The sequence below is a fragment of the Lactuca virosa genome, chromosome 1 (assembly GCF_052849685.1).
Source record: "Lactuca virosa cultivar CGN04683 chromosome 1, Lactuca_virosa_CGN04683_v6, whole genome shotgun sequence".
NCBI lineage: Eukaryota > Viridiplantae > Streptophyta > Magnoliopsida > Asterales > Asteraceae > Lactuca > Lactuca virosa.
In genome coordinates, this window is record NC_136426.1 from 128,114,950 (window position 1) to 128,134,895 (window position 19,946).

Consider the following 19,946-nt stretch of genomic DNA (forward strand, 5'->3'; position numbering starts at 1 on the left):
CATGCTATAATGGATTTCTGATGTTAGATAGATTGGCCTGATATGAGATGCCTTGTAACCTAAGAGGAATTGGATGTTATGTTAGATTTGGAATCTTTAATGGTAGCTAGTGAGTTTAAGATGTCCTCTGTTTGGTTTATGGCTTGGAGTGTTACTGCACTAATGTTGCTTGCTTTGTACTTTGTGGGACTCTTGATGATGTGATTTAACTATTAAGTGAATATGTTAAGTCACATGTTGCATAGGTTAAATAATATCAGAATGATTGATTGACCTTACTACGCAACTATCATTTGAGTCTAACTGCTGTAGGGATGAGTCTTTTAGTGGAGGATTATCAAAGCTTTGTGGCATGTGATTGTGTTCATGAAGTAATTAGCTGAAATTAGTAGGAGTTCTTCAGCAGCCGATGACAGGGTGAGGTCGGGAACCTAGGAGAGCCTAGGAAGTGTTTTAGTGGGTGTGGATGTATTGTTTAGCGAGTACTTGGAGTACCGATTTGAGAATGTGACTTGGAGGATTCGAGATAATTCTTGAGGAAAGTATGTATAGGTGTGGAAGGTAGTATTAGGCCCGTACTAATGAAAGCACATGATCCATACTCGAATCAAGGAAAGTCACGGAGAATCTAGGAAGCCTAGAGGATGAGGATTCTTTGGGTATGTTCTGATCATTTGTGTGGTTGCTTTTTAGTATCATGATGAGCAATCGTGGAGGAGGTTCTGGTTTAGGTTTAGGTTTAGGCTTGGGTGCTGAGCCGATTGATGAGAGGATACGCGGGTTTGTTATGTTGGAGATCACCTGTGGTATTTTGGAGCAGATTCATGTGATCTTCGGTACGGTCAAGGAGGAGACTATGGAGATTTTAGGCTAGAACTTGGGCACGTTCCACATTGAGATTATGGCTATTGTGGAAGTTCACACTCTTTCTTTCCGCAAGTTTCGTGCTTTGTGGAGCTCCCGAGTTCTTTGTGGAGAAGGACCCCATTGCTAGTAGGAAGTGGTTAGCGGACATGGTGAATGCTTTCCGGACGAGCTTCTGCCCCGAAGGGTCGAAGGTTAGATTTCCATCAGGACATTCGCTAGACGACTGAGATTGTGGCAGAGATCACTGCCAAATTTAGGGAGAGGGCTTTATGTTGGATTAGGTGTCTAAGCCCATAACTATAATTGGTATGTACTTGAATTGATAGCAGCACAGTCCTTTTGGGTTGCCCTCAACCTAGCAACTGGACAAGGAAATTATGAAAGGAGAGATATTAATTTATAAGATTAATAAATTAATATATATATAAATGATTTATTAATATGTTAATGGATTAATATATTAATTAGAAATCATTATGTTTAATTAATTGTTAGCCAGAAATTAATCAGAATTGATTTTGGGGTTAAAAGAATTAATTATAAAGTGCAAGGACTAGTTTGCAATTAACTGATAGTTGAGTGGAAGGATCCAGAACTCCCTTGGAAGGGGGTGGACGAAAACCCTAGGGGAAACCCTGGAGAATTCGTCCAAGGGGTCCAAGATAAGGCCTTGGGTCTTGCTTAGGCCCTAAGCAAAGGATAACTAGGGTTTTCCCTAAACCCTAGTTCCCTCAACTATTTAAGGAGCCTCCTGGCTCACATTTTGGGTACTGATTTCTTTGGAAGAAACCCTAAGGCCGAAATTGCATACTCTCTCCATCCTCTCTCCTCCAAGTTTCCTTCTTGCTAGTTCTTGGGTGTGATTCCATTAGAGGCATTACATTTGTGGTGCTAAGCTTCCAAGAAGATCAAGATCAAGATCAAGATCAAGAGGATTATCAATTGTTTGCTATAACAATTGAAAGGTATGTAACTCCTAAACCCTAGTTTACTATTTTCGAAAATAGCCTCTCTCCTCTAGGGTTCTTGTTTTGCAATTCAAAGTTGTATGTTCAATAGTTAAAACATAGATCCAAAGTAGGTTGCATGTGAACTTAGGAATTGTTTTCTAGTTTATTTGTTGTACCTAAAACCCATCAGTAGTATCAGAGCCATTGTTTGTTTTAAATTGAATTGCTATAATAGTTGAATTGCAAATTAGGGTTTATAGCCATTAAACCCTAAAGGCCAAATTTTCGAAATTAGGGTTTTGGATTGAAGGGTTTTCGAAAACCCTAGCCTCCAAAGAACCCTAAACGAAATTAGGGTTAGGGTTTTGAAAACCCTAGCCTACTCCCTTGTGAATTTCGAAATATGCTAGAGGATAACTAGGGTTTCTTGTTTTGGATAATTGTTACTTAATTAGATTAATTGGATAATTATCCTTACCCTATTTTTCGAAATTTAGAGGGATAAGGATTAGGATTAAATTAATGGATTAATTTAATTAGATAATCCTTACAAGATTTAATAATTTGATTAATAGTTAATTAAAAGATAAATATTAAATCTAGTTAATTGGTTTATTTAAATTTAAATTTAATAGTTTGAATTTCGAAATTTATATAAACCCTTGAAGTTTTAAAATGTTTTAAAACACACCCTATATATGTATTATGATTAAAAGTTTAATATTATATATGTATAAGAATATGGTCAGTCAAATCGCTAGTATGCCTCATTCACGAAGCTAATCTATAAGGGGGGTATAAGGAAACTGCCTATAAAATGGTAGTTGAATGGGTGTCCACTCTCACCCACCGCTTCCTTGATTAGTGGAGGGTCGTTAGCAGAACGGATTTGATAGGACAACTACTTCTCATTAAAAGTATAATGACATTAAAGAAAGTACTAGAACATTATTTTTAAAATCCCAACTCTAGTTACTTTAGGAAAAATGTGAAAAGTATGCTAATCCATGAAATTACACATTATGCTTTATTGGTCGTTAGTGGAGCGTGTGTGGTTAACCAGCACACTAAAGGGCACTAATAAAGAGTAGTAATGGGTATCTCATAATTGTCATTTTGATGGAGCGTGTGTGGTTTACCAGCACATCAATAGTTAATGATAAAGACAATGAGGTTACCAAGCACATTTGCATGGTTATTCACATCTTGTTTGTGATCCTCGGCATCCCAGTCACAAATAGAAGAGCATAATCTGAGATCAAAACATGCCATTGAATAGTTTCAATGTATCTCAAAAGAATTAGGAATTTCACTTCGTTTGTTTCGTCTAATGGTGGAATTGGTGAATCGTCATTCACCTACCTTTATGAAATTTGCACTTGGATCTCGGCATCCCATTTCTAAGTTGTGAATCTTCATAGTTGGATCCTAACCTTGATATTATATCTTTGGGTTATTCTATTAAGGTATCTTGAAATCTAACTAAAACTTTCTTTCTTTTCATATGTCTACTCCTGGAAACACTTCTGCTTCGTCCTCCTCCAACCAAAACTTCTCTTTGCTCAATATCTGCTCCAAAGTCATTATGGATGGCTCAAACTATAACGATTGGATGCGCAACATCAAGATGGCTCTTCGTTTCGAGAACAAAGAATATGTTCTTGAAAAGGAGCTCAAAGAGCTTGATGAGAATGAAGCTACTCCTGAAGATCTTGCTGCCTACAAGAAACATTACGATGATGCTACCAAAGTGGCATGCATCATGGTGGCAACTATGTCCCTAGAACTGCAGAGGTACTATGAGGACTACTGGCCTTTCGAGATGAACAAGGACCTTATGGAAAAGTACCATAAGCGAGCTCGTCAAGAAAAGTTCGAAGTAGTCAAGTCACTCATGGCTTGCAAGATGAAAGATGGGGAGTTGGTTGTGTCACATGTGCAAAGAATGCAACACTACATAGAGCGTTTGGTCAAGCTTAATATTCACTTTGATGAGGAATTGGCCATTGACATGGTCTTGAACTCACTTCCTGAATGTTATGGTCAGTTTATTCTAACTTACCATTTGAACAATACTGAGCAGACCTTGGCCCAATTGCACAACTTGTTGCAGACAGCTGAGGCAGGGATGAAGGGTAAAAGTATACCCTCCACACCTACGAGTGCCCCTGTTTTGGTTATTGGACAGGGAAAGGGGAAAAAGAGGAAAAGTCCTCCTAAGCAAAACTGGAAGAGCAAGGCTCAAGCTGGGTCATCTAGTAATGGCCCAATGGCTAAGCCCAATGGTTCCACTCCCCATGTTTCTGATCCAAAAGAGGCAGTTTGCTTTTACTGCAACCAAAAGGGGCATTGGAAGAGATCTTGCCCACAATATCTGCAAGATATCAAGGATGGCAAAGTGAAGCCATCTTCGGCAGGTATTTACACTATTTCTGCTGATAACTCATTATCTTCTCATTCGTGGGTCCTTGATACAGGATGTGGTTTTCATATCTGTTCTGATTTGCAGGGTCTAAAGGAAAGTGAGGAGATAGAGCGAGGAAGGATAAACCTGATCATGGGAAACAGAAAGTCTTCACCAGTAACCAAGATCGGAGTTTATCAGCTTCTGCTTAGTAATGATGTTAGATTAGATTTAATAAATTGTTGCTATTCGTCTGAGATGACGAGAAACATTATTTCATTTCATGCATTGTTCAGACAAGGTTTTACATATTCTTTTAATGATTTGAATGGTTCAATTTCTGTTTATAAGAATGGTGTTTTTATGTTTGAAGCTTTGCCTTGTAATGGTGTGTATGAAACAGTGACTTGTGTTGATAGCCTAGGAAATAGTGTACTTAATATTGACTTGTCTAATAGTGTAGACAAGGCATGCTTGTGGCATTGTCGTCTTGGACACATTAACAAGAAACGCATAGCCCAACTCCAAAAGGATGGAGTGTTGGAATCATTTGACCTAAAATCAGATGATATGTGTGAATCTTGTCTTTTGGGAAAGATGACAAAATCACCATTCACAGGGTCTTGTGAAAGAGGTGAAGGTCTGTTGGATCTCATACACACAGATGTGTGTGGGCCCTTCAGATCAACTACAAGAGATGCTAATCGATTCTATGTGACTTTCACTGACGATTATAGTAGATATGGATATATCTACTTGATCAAGCATAAGTCAGAAACTTTTGAAAAGTTCAAAGAGTTTAAGCATGAAGTCGAAAATCAATTGGGCAGAAAGATAAAGATACTTAGATCCGATAGAGGCGGGGAGTATCTTAGTATCGAGTTTAATGACTATCTGAAAGAATGTGGGATAGTCTCACAATTGACTCCTCCTAGGACACCACAGTTAAATGGTGTAGCTGAGAGGCGTAATCGAACCTTGTTAGACATGGTTCGTTCTATGATGAGTCGGGCTTCGCTTCCCATTCACTTCTGGGGGTATGCCTTAGAGACAGCCGCCCACATCCTCAATCTTGTCCCTACAAAGAAGGATGCCAAAACACCTCACGAAATGTGGACAGGGAAAGTTCCCTCGTTAGCACATATTAAAGTCTGGGGTTGTGAAGCTTTCGTAAGACGAGAGACTCACGACAAGCTAGCAGCTAGAAGTGAGAAATGTCTTTTCATTGGTTACCCAAAGCAGTCTTTTGGATATTTGTTCTACAGGCCTAGTGAGAACGTGGTCTTTGTAGCACGAAGAGGAGTCTTTCTTGAAAGAGAGCTCATATTCAAAGAGGACAGTGGGAGCACTATTGACCTTGAAGAAATTCAAGAGTCAGCAAATGAAGGAACCTTAGATGACACTAGCACTCAACCAGAGGAAACAGTTCCTGTTGAACCAATTGATAACTCATTACCTCTTAGAAGATCCACTAGGGTGAGTGTGCCACCTGAGTTGTATGGGTTTCATATTACTTCAGATGGTGACACATTCATAAGTGACAGAACACTGGTAAACTTAGATGAACCAGTCACTTATAAGGACGCAATGGCAGGCCCAGAGGCTTCCAAGTGGAAAGAGGCAATGGATAGCGAGATTAAGTCCATGTATGACAACCAAGTTTGGAATTTGGTTGATAGTGCACCAGGTAACTGGACAAGGAAATTATGAAAGGAGAGATATTAATTTATAAGATTAATAAATTAATATATATATAAATGATTTATTAATATGTTAATGGATTAATATATTAATTAGAAATCATTATGTTTAATTAATTGTTAGCCAGAAATTAATCAGAATTGATTTTGGGGTTAAAAGAATTAATTATAAAGTGCAGGGACTAGTTTGCAATTAACTGATAGTTGAGTGGAAGGATCCAGAACTCCCTTGGAAGGGGGTGGACGAAAACCCTAGGGGAAACCCTGGAGAATTCGTCCAAGGGGTTCAAGATAAGGCCTTGGGTCTTGCTTAGGCCCTAAGCAAAGGATAACTAGGGTTTTCCCTAAACCCTAGTTCCCTCAACTATTTAAGGAGCCTCCTGGCTCACATTTTGGGTACTGATTTCTTTGGAAGAAACCCTAAGGCCGAAATTGCATACTCTCTCCATCCTCTCTCCTCCAAGTTTCCTTCTTGCTAGTTCTTGGGTGTGATTCCATTAGAGGCATTACATTTGTGGTGCTAAGCTTCCAAGAAGATCAAGATCAAGATCAAGATCAAGAGGATTATCAATTGTTTGCTATAACAATTGAAAGGTATGTAACTCCTAAACCCTAGTTTACTATTTTCGAAAATAGCCTCTCTCCTCTAGGGTTCTTGTTTTGCAATTCAAAGTTGTATGTTCAATAGTTAAAACATAGATCCAAAGTAGGTTGCATGTGAACTTAGGAATTGTTTTCTAGTTTATTTGTTGTACCTAAAACCCATCACTTTATTGGTTCCGCAGTACGCTGCGGACGAGGAGATGAAGAAGACGAGGTATCATGATATGTTACGATACGATATTAGGGAATTTGTGAGCATGTCCAGCTGCAAGATCTTAGAGGATATGATTGCTAGAGCCTGGGAACATGAGATTGAGTTGCAGCTTCGGTTGAAGTGCGGATCAGAGCAAATTCAGACCGTAGTGGGCCAGGTGAAGAGGCCCAAGATTCAATATTTGCGATTGGGAAGCCATTAGGGTCGAGGCCGTTGTGCCAAGTGTGGGAGGACCCACGAGGGGAGCTGTCATGAAAAGGAAAGGGTTGTTTCAGTTGTGTTCAGACTGGTCATTTTAGCAGGGATTGTCCTCGAGGCTCGATTCCGATGTGTTTTCACTACAATCAGTAGTAGGCCGCAAGAAGGCCAACTATCCGTGGTTGTTGAGTGGAGCAGTGAGTGCACCTGCTCCAATTACTTTTAGGATTGCTGATGGTTGCGAGGGCAGAGCAGATGCTCCAGCAGTGAGGATCCGGGCATTGCAGTTGTAGGCAGGGAGGCCAGAGTTTCATTCGATGCTATCGTGGGTATGTTCAATTTTCGTTTTCTTCATGCTATATCATTTATTTATGTATATGCTTCTGAATCTTGCATTCGTATTTGTGAGATGTTATTTTCAGTTTAGTTTCTATGTGATTTCCTGGTTATTATTATCGGTTGATCGTCATATGCCACTTTGCATGCTGAGAGTCATGATTGGAAACACATCTTGTGGAGTTGGATTTAGGTCGCCAACCATCATTAGAGCGGTCCCTTGAGTGAACTGAGTATCCTGCTCAGAGAATCAGCAGCTGAATTGATGTGTTGTTTCAGCACAGTGGGTCGAAAGGAGATGCAGAGTAAGTTTATTAGATTATTAGAACACGAATTGGTGAAATATGTCATGATTGGGAGGTGTAAGGGATTGGTCAGAAAGTGAGTTCAAGGGAGTTGCTGTTAGGCTCATGTTTTCGGACTTGTGAGTGTGATCCTTGCATCAGAAGCTCTTAGGAAAAGATCTCATGGAAGCTGGTTGTCCCCTTTTGGGACAACAAAGTCAGAATTCAGGAGCACTTGTGTTTCTCAGGATGGATGTCAACTGGTTGTTGACAGGCTTTGAATCAATTGCTACTGCCGGTAGGGCAAGAGCAGTAGTGAACTATCACTCCAGAGTGTGGGTTATGAATTAACCACATGGGTTTGTTCAGATATTGGGATTGTCAAAAGGATTTAAATGGACTTTGTTAGATATGTTCTGAGTGCATCGATTTTCTCGGCTAGTGGATAGTTGGATTGGTGATCCGTCTATTTCGGTCGAGGGTTATAGTTCTTGGTCACCAGCTGAAGTGGCTCAAAGATTTGGAATTGTATCACGGGAAGCGCTTATGGAAGCAGATCATTTAATCTGGTATGGAGTGTGGGTACCCTAGTTTGTATGGTCTTGGAATCCTAGTTCATGGGAGCTCAGGATGATAGGAGCGAAATAGTAAGGTTGTGACATGGTTCGGAAGTCCATTAATTATGGGGCTGACAGAGTGCAGTTAAATCCAAGTAGCGGAGAACCGTTTGGATTACTGGAATAATTCCAAGTGCGAAACAAGGAGGAATTTTATATCTCAGGCAAGCAGAGATCCAATTCTAGTTGCGGTACGGATTGAGATGTGCACAAGGAATGAGGATTCAGGTGTATGGATTGTGTTAGAGCCTCTCTGCCAGTTGTTGTCTAATAAAGGCTTTGGGGTTCGAAGCATAACCCGAACACCTGATTAGGGTATAGTTGGATGCATGTTCGACTCATGATGTTTATGGTTTGGTATGGTAGATGAACGGTAAAACCATGGGTTGGGTCCATGGCAGTTATGGAAGTGTTGTAAGACTACATGACAGTCGTAGCATTCACAAGGTTGATAGGTAGTTATAGAAGTATTGTAAGACTACGGGGTAGCTGTAGCATTCACAAGGTTGATAGGTTGTTGGTGAAGTATTGTAAGTTTGTGATGGAGTCGTAGCATTCACCAGGAAGAGAAAGGCCATTGCAGGAGTGGTTGTGGGCTATTCAAGGATCACAGTGCATGCATGGTTCAGGCGGTTCTGTTATTGTTGGTTGACCACTCCTTGTTGGGAATGAGGATTGTTGGAGTTGTGTCGATATTCTAGGCTTGTATAGCTTCGGGTTTGTATAATGAATGCTATGTTTATATAATAACCCACATGCTTCGAATGTGACTGTTGTATAAGCACACACCACCACCCACCAATCATTCTACACGTGCTGTAACTTGATCGCCTAGAACCAGATTATCTATGTTATTGCACATTTGAATGTTTTGACAAGGTTGTCAACATCGAGAGCTTAATCATGATCATTTCCACTTTACGAGGTCGTGATTATAAGATCGAGTAAGGATCATAAGATTTTACCAAAAGAAATGATTATAAGTTTAATGAAAATTATGTCTCCATCAATCAATTCATAAGTTACAATAAGTTTAAATGTGAGTGATATGCTTAACGCTTAAAACATAAATTTCGAATTAATGCAAGTATTTAATCTCATAACATGAAAAATGACACGTCGATATCATTTCCATTTTCGAAAGTCAACAAAACCCAATATTCAAGTTTCTAACAAGAAATTGAACTTAAAGAAACACAAATTGAAGAGCACAATGTATCACGAAGAGTATATGATTATTGTAAAATAGATAGTCAAGAACATGAAAAAAATGGAACACCAATTTCCAAGTATGAGTTGTTTATCAAGTTGATATATTTTAAATTGGAAAAAAGGAGTTTTTGGTACATCGTCGTGCAAGTTTTGAGTGGTGTGAGAAGAGCCACGTCGTTAAGTAGCGACATGACCAAGAGCTAAGTCGCGACGCGACGTCGGTATGTGTACAAAACCCTAATTTTGTGGTTTAAGACCTATATAAAGGCACTAACATTTAGGGTTTGTTGTCATTCTCAACCTCCATCCTCTGAAACGTACCTAGCCTCCTTGCATATTCTTGAGAACTTTTGTGGGATTTTAAGTGTTACTTAGTGAAGAAGAAGCTCTCGGTGTTTGGTGTAATTTTTTCCAGCTGAATTTTCCACCTTCTAGACCCATTATAAGCATCGCAAGTCATAAATTTATTTGTTTTGTTCAGATTCATTTGGTGGGTTTTTTAATCCATAGATTTTATAGGATATAACATTTTAAAAAAATAGTTACTAATATTCAAGGATGAAGACTTGTATTACCCAATAAAAATCTCAATTTGTTGATTCATTGATTCATCCCATATTGCTTGGTGCAATAAAGATTGAATATTTTTTAGTTTATAAAAGAGAAGGCTCCTTATTTCATTCCCACTCCAACATGAAGTTTTGGATTGAAAAAAACTTTAAATGAGTTGGAGTATTTAGGCATGTTGTCTAACAACAACAAGGTTTAAAGTTTTCAAAACAATGGTTATGAGGTCTCTAAATAGACGATCGTTAAGAATATGATTTTTGGCTTAAAATAGTTTTAAAGTTTTTAGCAAGCCGGTAACCGGAACCAGTTTCCGGAGCGGTTCTAGAAATTTAGTAACCGATGTAACCGGTTCCGATTTCGGTTCCAACATCCTAAAAACCGTCGGTTCCAGTTCCACTAAAATTGGTCAGGTACTTGCTTATCATCCTTTGTCGTATCATTTGGTTTCGAAGCGTGGTATTTGTAAAAATATCAGATTCAAGTCTCATCAACTGATTTACGAGAGTTTTAGTTTCAATATATGTTTTCGTAATGACCACTCAAGATATGTGAAAAAACACCTGTTTTTTTTTTTTTTAGAAATCGAAAACCCCAACGTTCGTTTGTATTAATATGAGTTTATATATTTTTTATGGGCCTTTATGTACTACTATAGTCTATATTATATACGTGCCCAATAAATAGTTGGATCGGGTTTCAGATCCGGATGTCGTTGGGCCACCTCAGCACCTGCCTGCTGCGGTCAATGAAGCACAAGACCCGATTCTCGAGCCCTAATTTTCTTTCACAAAAAACAGATGGCAATATTTCTTTATGGATGTCTTGAAGTCTTGGATTAAATTTCCCCAAATCATCACGAACACGAGCAAAAGCCTTGAGATTTTCGCTTCCCCAGGCTCCATTTTCGTTGACGAAAAGTGGTATAGGGATAGAGAATTGTGTATAACCGTATACATATAGATCGTAAAGAATTTTACGGACTTCAACAGCTGGAATTCACGAAAGAGGAGATTTGATTGAGAGTGGGGATAATCTTCCATTGATTGAAAATGGCGTCATGGATGAGATTTTCTTTGTTGTTGATGCTTATTATGATGCCGCTTTCTTCGTTCGCCTCCTCATCCCAGACGTGTCCTCAAATCAAGCCGTTTCTTCATGATCTACAGCTTCAATGCCCTACAACGATTATGTATTCTTCGCCTATCAAGGTACAAAAACTCTACACAACTCCGCGTTTTATATTCATTATCAACAAATTGATGCACGTTCTGATTTCATAACATTCCTATAATCAAATTGGATTTTTCCTCAAATTTGGTTTCTGGCACTTCTGATTTGAATGTTGCATTTGTTCCAAAGTGTTTCGAAGCTGTTATCGATGCCACATTCGAATTTGATTTTATATGTGTTTAGTAAAAATGCGTTGATTATCAGTATGCAGAGATAATCTTCGAAAGTTACCTGTTTTTTGCTCTGAGAGAATGATTTTGGGGATGTATCAGAATCGCTTTTAACCTATATAACCAAAGTAACCATTGAAACCTTCCTTATGTCGTTCATCTTTCATACAAGTATACAACAAGTTTTAAGTGCAATAAGTGGCTTAAAAAACAGTGAACATTTCAAAAATCCTCCATGTGTGTAAACATTTTTAAATATCCTATTGAATATTGATGCTTCATTGTGTCCAATTTACAGATGAATGGAGAGTCTCTTGACAAGGTTTTAAGCTCAAGTCATATGAATGCACATGTAGCCATATTGTTCTATGCTTCTTCATGTCCATTTTCCACCAATTTCCTACCCAAATTCGATGCCCTTACCTCAATGTTTCCACAAATTAATCATGTAATGATTGAGCAATCTTCAGTTCCACCAATGTAAGTTATACTACACTAAAATCCAGCAAGTTATAAATAACAGTTTCTTATTAAGTCCTAACATTTTACAAATTTCCCATGTAGTGTTTTCTCAAGATTTGGTATTCATGGTGTTCCTTCAATTCTAATCATCAACAAAACCACTAGAATCCGACATCATGGTTCAAAAGAACTACAATCACTTGTCCACTTCTATGAAAAAGCCACAGGTATCATTTCATATTTACATACATGCCACTAGGGTTTGTAATCAAGAACTAAATACCTCTTTATTTAACTTTCTTTTTTGGTTAATGGGGTCTCATTTTTTCAGGACTTGAGCCATTAATTGACTTAACACAAGATGAAATCGGATTCCCAGAAAGCAAATCAAAAGCTCTTGAATCATGCACAAAATCAGAACCCTATCTATTATTTTCTTTGTTCTTCATCTTCTTGAAAACACTTCTTTACCTTTATCCAAATATGGTATCCAATTTTATTGCACTCTGGTTTACATATATCCCGCATTTAAACCTTGCAATTTTCGGAGAATCAAGACAGATTCTCGCACGTGTTCTTCATTTGGTTGATCTCAAAAGGGCGTTTTCGTCATTTGGCAAGTTGAAGCTCATAAAAAGTGTCGTTCTTGTTGGGCAAGATTTTTTCTTAGGGAGGAAGGCTGTAGGCTTTTGTCACAAACATGTGTAACATGAGCATCAAATTGATCGATCTTTTTTTTTTTGGTTATGGTGTTGTTTACTTGAATTAAAATCTTGTGTCATTTTGGAATTGTGGGGTAGGGTTTAAGGTAGAGGTGTTTGTAAATTGGAGAACCATTTGATCTTTTTTTTTTTTTTTTTTTTTTTTTTTTTTTTTTTTTTGTATATTATGTATCAGTTAGTATTCTTCTCTTTAAGATGTACCCATAAGAATAAATCGTACCATGTGCTTTTGGTATATTGTCATTGTAAAATTAGAATCATATATTTGATTTTAGAGTAAATTACAAAAATCGTCTATTGGGCCATTTGTGAGAATTTTCTAACCTAGTTTTAGAAATCGTCCATAATCAATATAAAATGTTTATTATACACCCGCATAAGTTTCAAGAGCTTTCACCATTATCTTTCTCCACATGAAATTGGCATGGGAAAAGGACAATGTACTATTGTGTTGACTAGTCAAATAATATCAACTCTTTTCATATATATTCATATTTATCATGATTATATATTAAACACTAGTTATCTCTTTCTCCTTATTAGGGATGTTCTTGTTTTCTCCCATAGAATTGAATGCATGCCAATTACTCTCAGTGTAAGAACACACATGTTTTTCATCGATTGTTTACCTCTTCTTGCTCTTTTTGGCTAGATATCGTTTAATCATAATTGTATTGTATGTGGTATATCCTAGTTTATTGTGGTTTTTCAGTAGCTTTTCTTACTCTTTTAAGTATTTTGAGTTTAGTTGCTTTGACATTGTTCAATCACAGTTTGTTTTCCATTCATCAAAGCTATTGGTTTCATTTTTTGAAAAAAAAAATTCGTTGTTCATTAGTTTAGGTTAATGTGTTTGCAGGATGACTTGAGGGTTATTGATCTTGGTTTTTGTTTTATCCAGTTTCTAAAGAAGTTTCCTCCCTATGTCATTATTTTTCTAAGTCAAAGTTGTTCTTAAGTAATAATTTTATTTAGGGTTTAAACTATTTCCTTCTTTTGTTGCCTGTTTAAATTTTATAATGTAATGTGTATCATTTTGATTTTTGAAAATGAAATTAGAGTTTGTAACATGGTATTTGTTGGAAACTTTGGTTTGAGTTTTCATTTTTCTAAGTCAAAGTTCTTTTTAAGTAATGAAGTTGTTCCCTTGTTATAGAAAGTTTCACTCATGATGCAACACATGGTACTTCCAAAATGCTAAAAGATACTAAATCAATACTTCTTCCTTTCTACAGCCTTCTATAGCAGTAAACAATTGTTAGCTTGGTTAATCAAAGGCAAAAAGGTATGCATTTTATTGTTTATCAATACTTCTTCCATTCTACAACCTTCTATATGATAAGTGTTCATACTCATTTTTTTGCTTTGTTGTTTCCTGTGAGATATATCAACATACTATCTATGTTTTGATTTGATATCATCCTACTTCCATTAATCCATAATTGCAGCCAACTATTATTTTGCAAAATACAATTAATGTTTATTTTAGTTTTTTCATGGTTAAGTATGCCAACCAAGAATGTCTATGTTAATTGAACAACATCATATTTACATTAAACAAAAACCTTGTGAATCTTTGAATTACTTTTTTCACTATATCTCATAATTATCTCTAATACTTTTCTATTTCTCATAGCACAAGCGAAATGGGACATAACAGTGACAGTGAAATCGTCATTCATAAGCTGGCTGACATAGATGCCTCCAAAGAATCATGGAATATTCGTGTTCAAGTTGTCATGATTTAGAAACAGACATAAAAAAACAACCCAAACATGGTTGGACATGATTTTAATGGACCAAGAGGTAAGATTAAAATAATATGAAAAAAACTTATGTTTTATTTTTGTTTCATATAATAATATTCTTTATCACCTACAGGGCACTAGAATACATGCAACAATAAAAAAAAATCTCATATAAATGCATTTCAAGCCCTCCTGGAAGAAGGCGCTGTAAGGCAAATCACTAACTTTGGTATGGCCAGAAACGAAGGAGATTACATGTTGGTTGCTCACAAGCATAAGATAAATTTCTACAAAACAACCACAATTCGTGTATCAACTCCTTTTGTTGATAGGATCGATCCTTTTAATTTTGTGAGTTTTCATGATCTGACAGCCAGAAATTTTGACACTCGTGTTGCATTTGGTGAGTTTTTTTCCCTTAACATTTTTGCATTTATTATATTATATATATTTTTAACCAATTTATATTATAATAATTGATTCAAATTTACTTTTTGTAGATTTTATTGGTCAAGTTGTATCTACTGAACCCATGAGAGGGATTAAGGAGAATGCAAGGGAAACAAGGCTAATGAGTATTGTTGCACAAGATCTGAGGTACTTTTCTTTATTTTTCATTAATTTATCATGTTTAATATTTTATTCATATAACCCAAACAATCAATTATAGTGGTAGGAAAATGTAAGTTGCTTTGTGGGATGGTTTTGCATTGAAGTTGAACAGCTACATATATGAACATCAAAATGAAAATGCTCCTGTGATCATCCTCTTACGTATGACAAAGCTCAAGACTTGGGGTGGTAAGAAAATTTATTTTTAGATGTCTATGCTCATTACATTAATATTTTATTTATAATATGAAATAATCTATTACTTCAATTGCTATTTATAGGTCAGCCACAAGTCGGTAACTGTTTATTTGGGTCGAGATTGCATATTAATGATGATATGCATCATATTTCAGAATTTAAAAAGGCATATGTATTTGATGACTATGATATAATTGTTTACTGTTTTATTTTTACTTATTCTTAATCAATAATTATTATTATTGTTGATCTTCTTCATTTTTCCTTCTTATATGTAGCATTGCTGATATCGATTTGAATATTGAGTCTTCCATTAATACTACACAACTTAACACAGAAACTGTTGTGGCCAAGCCAGAAGATTACTACCTCCGTTTTCAAATCAAAAACATTGATGATATTCCAGATTACAATGAGGTATACTTAATATTATTCATATTTTTCCATTATATATAACAATTTTTTTAATGTGTGTGTGTGTGTATATATATATATATATATATATATATATATATATATATATATATACCAATCAGAAAATTGGTTTGTCTGTCACTGCTACTATAATCGGTTTCGATTTGGAGGAATGATGGTATTCTTTTTATTGTCGTGACTGTTCAAAAAAGGTAACTAAAAATGGTGATGATAGTGGTGGTGAACCATTTAATTGTAATGGTTGCGGAGGAGTTTCTGATGTATTCGGCAAGTAAGTTCATAATTTTACATTTGTAAACTTCTTGTCTCATGAATCTTTATTACAATGTTTCAATTTTTATTTCATTGTCCATTAACGTGTCATACAATAATATTTAGGGTAAGGGTCGTAATACGTGTTCAAGATGAAACTGGGTCTGCTTCTTTTGTATTGTTTGACCGTCATGTTAAAGATCTTATTCACCGCGGTAATCATTGGTTGATGGAAAATATATCAAAGGTAGCGTTATATTATACTTTCTATTAATTTGTACACACGACAAGTTAACTGTATATTGTTATTGCATTTTATTTTAATCGTGATTTATTAACTACTCACATGTTTTATTATAATATTCTTTAGGATCAAGGGCGCCAAAAGATCCCCGATGAGTTCAACACAATGCTTAATAGGAAGTTTGTTTTTAAAGTTCAGATTTCAAAGTTTAATCTCGAGAACAATTAGCACGCCTACACCGTTCATAAGATGACTAATGATGAACTTGTAGTTGGTGCGGTTTTCAAACATTCACCTGCATACGAAGAGAACAATATTTATTCTGATGGTACTCCTATCAACAATTCTATTAAGGTAAAATTAAATTCATATAATTTAACATTTTAACATTGTTAATAAACATTTATTCTTGATGCGGTGACAATATTAATGTTGTTAATTAACATTGTTTTATTACTTTGATACAGGAAAAGAGTGTTTCTGTTGAAGGTGACAATATTAATGGTGTTGATCTTGATGCGGTGACACCGACAACTACTTCACTGAAACGCCCTATTGAGATTGTTATCACCACTGAATCGTTTGAATGGTCTTCCTCAAAAGATGGTGTTGCTCCTAATACCCTTAAGATTCCAAAAATAGAAAAACTCGAATAAATTTAGCAGTTATGATTATTTGCCATTTATCATTGACGATTTTTCTTTGAGTTTTTATTATTTGCTTAAGGATTTCTTTGACAAATACGTTGTTTTCATTTTGAAGATTATGTTTGTTTTCATTTAATTATAACACGATAATAGTCGTGTTATTTGAGACAAGTTCATAATTATGTTGAATTCTTTTTATGAATTTTAACTTTTACATCTTTTGATATATTTTTGCATCAACTTATGTTACAAACTATGTTGACCAAGTCTATTATTATCAATTTATTTTAAGTTTAAATAACAAACTATGTTGACCAAGTCTATTATTGTCAATTTGTTTTAAGTTTAAAGGTAATCTCCTTAATCTTTGGCTTAAGCCACTGAGTTTGTTATTCCACAAACAAGATTTTATAACAATAAATTTTTTTATTGTTCGTAACAAACTATGTTGACATGCAATTCTATAAAAAAACAAAAATAGCATACCTGCAATAACAAACAAATAATTGAATAAAGTACATGACTTTTCCAAATGAAATGTGTCTTTAATAAGAAAATGAAAATACAATGTCTTAATTTGTACACTTTTCAAAGTAAAATGCTTACATAATAAACAACTAGAAAGGTTACCCCCGCTACGCGGGGGCCGGAAGCTTTCAATGTTGTTTCCGAATTGATAAATATGACAGACATAGAAAGTGTAAGGATGAAAAGTCCGGACTTTGCCCCGGAAAAAAAATGTAAAAGTTTTGACTGCAAGGACCAGAAGTGTGAAAATGGCTAAAGAATTAAAGGGGTAGGAATTAGCAACTTTTTAGAAAAGGGATCAAAGTTGTCAAACCGTTAAAGTTTTGTGGCCAAACTTTAAATATTAAAAGGTTCCAAAAAAGTGTAAAAATATTGATTGCAAGGACCAAAAGTGTCAAAATGGGTAAAGAATAATGACCAAAGTTGCCAAAAAACATCCAAATTTAGTATTCCTAACTTCCAACAATAATACAGGGACCAATTCTGCCAAAAAATGGGAAGTTGAATGGAACACAAACCCAACAATAATACAGGGACCAATTCTGCCAAAAAAATGGGAAGTTGAATGGAACACAAACAAAAGGACATGAATAAATTAATTAAAGAAGTACAGGGACCGGATATGTAAATCAAGGGACCAAACCTGGACAAAGTATCCCAAGTTTACTATTCCTTTCTTCCACAACTTTAATATATACATATATATATATATATATATATATATATATATATATATATATATATATATATATATATAATATGTAGTAGGGGCTGTTTGATATTAAATGTAAAGTCATGGAGCCGATTTGGTAAATAATATATTCTTGGGCTGTTATAAAAATTATCATTTTTTCCAAACTAACCATGAACATTATCCTAATTTTAAATTTTAAAAAATAATCCTAAAATGTTCTACATTATCTATCCTAACTATATTTTGAAATTCAACATTTAAGGGATAAGATAAAAATGACTTTTATCTTATCCCTCCAAAACCAACTTGGATTCAATACATATATATGACATATTCCGCCAAAATCCATTTTTATTTTTCCTTCCACGCTCCTGCAAAAAGTGGGTTTTTATTGTGTTTTATCTATGTTTTTACCTCTTCGTTTATATTGATATTCACGATACTAAATCAATACTTCTTTCTTTCTACAACCTTCTATATCAGTAAACAATTGTTAGCTTGGTTAATCAAAGGCAAAAATGTACGCATTTCATTGTTTATACTTATTTTTCCGTGATTTATAGTTTTTAATTAGGTTTATTTTATTTACATTCAAAAGTGTAATTGTATTCATTTTAATAGATTTGTGTCAACAAAACGCATATAAAAAACTAACAGAAAACAAATATATAAAAGTTCATTATAAACCAAAAATACAAAAATAATGCAAGTCCACATACTTAAACAAAGTCCATAATTCATACTTGAAAAAAAATTGTAAACTATCTATATTTGTTAACCAACTTTAATTCGTTATTTTCTTCACCAATATCCTTTAATTCCATTCTTTATATAATCACTTTTTATGGTATGTTATGATATCCATTTATGCATTCACTCTTCCCTCCAACTTTATGTACTTCATCTTACATTTTACAGTATACAAAATATATGAATACCAACAATGGAAGAACCAAATCAAAAACATCGCCATGCCCCCACTGTTGAACATCACAAACGGTAAACTTTTAATTTAATGTTATCATTAGATGTTTAATACATATAATTTATTGATTTTCTTTTTATGTAATATATATTCCCGTTAAATTTCATATTTAATGTCTAATATATTTTCATTTCATCCACCTTTATCATACTTATTTTTTTTTTTGAAGAAAATAATTTCTACATCCCCACTAATTGTCGAGTTATTCGAAAATGCCCGGAATTACATTCAAACTCATCATCCCATAACGTCCTACAACCGAATTTGCAACCTACAACAATTTCATTAAGGTCGCCACTTTCACAAATAACCAATCAGGGTAAATTATTAATAATTACTTTTATATCATTCTCGCAGTGCCAGTCAAAACCATATAAAGACTATTAATTTTTCCAAATTTAATAACTGTTATGATACTAATAAACAGTTATAAAAGGTTCGTATACGTCGCCGACTTCAAATGTCCAAACAAACAAAAATGCAACAACTTTCAAGGATGTAAGGACGCATCACAACTCTGGTAATAGTTATCCTATTGTTATATTACTACTTATTATATTTTTTGTATTTAATTAATTATAAATTTAATTTCAATATATGTACTTTAATATTACATATACATATTCATATTTCCATTGTCATTTAGAATTCAATTTTTTTTCCAGAAAATTGTATCTTCATAACGTCTGTTTCTCAAGTTACTCGGGAAGTTACTCCATCACCTTCAACATCATCCTCTCATAACCGTATACGGCAAAATGTGCAACATTCATTAATTACCTCAAGGTTGCCACTGTCACATATCACCGGTCAGGGTAAGTTTTTCATAATTATTTTTTTATTATGTTTACCTAAAAAATTTAGATAATATAAAAACTTTAATACATTCAATATTTACTAACATAAAAAACTACCAATGAACAGTTGTAAACAGTTCAAGTACGTTGCCAATTTCAAATCACCAAACAATTCAAAATGCAACAACTTTCAACGCAGGCAAGACCCATCTGAACTATGGTCATATATTTCAAATTATGTCATTATTAATTAATACATATTATTTT

The 19,946-nt window shown here is 34.9% G+C and overlaps 1 protein-coding gene across 1 annotated transcript; it reads left to right on the top strand.

The window, feature by feature from the left end:
- The first annotated feature begins 10,737 nt into the window (after positions 1-10,737).
- On the top strand, positions 10,738-12,774 carry LOC145157951 (5'-adenylylsulfate reductase-like 7). The gene is made up of 4 exons (XM_079076924.1): positions 10,738-11,163; positions 11,654-11,835; positions 11,920-12,044; positions 12,149-12,774. Exons 1-4 carry the CDS (start codon positions 11,005-11,007, stop codon positions 12,523-12,525), a joined length of 843 nt encoding a protein of 280 aa, XP_078933050.1. The 5' UTR covers positions 10,738-11,004; the 3' UTR covers positions 12,526-12,774.
- The last annotated feature ends 7,172 nt before the right edge of the window (positions 12,775-19,946 follow it).

Bases quoted from the DNA above. Each gene is read 5' to 3' on its own strand.
- LOC145157951 (XM_079076924.1), top strand. From the start codon at position 11,005: ATGGCGTCATGGATGAGATTTTCTTTGTTGTTGATGCTTATTATGATG. The intron at 11,836-11,919 runs GTAAGTTATACT...TTTCCCATGTAG, and splicing joins CAATCTTCAGTTCCACCAAT to TGTTTTCTCAAGATTTGGTA. The intron at 12,045-12,148 runs GTATCATTTCAT...TCATTTTTTCAG, and splicing joins CTTCTATGAAAAAGCCACAG to GACTTGAGCCATTAATTGAC.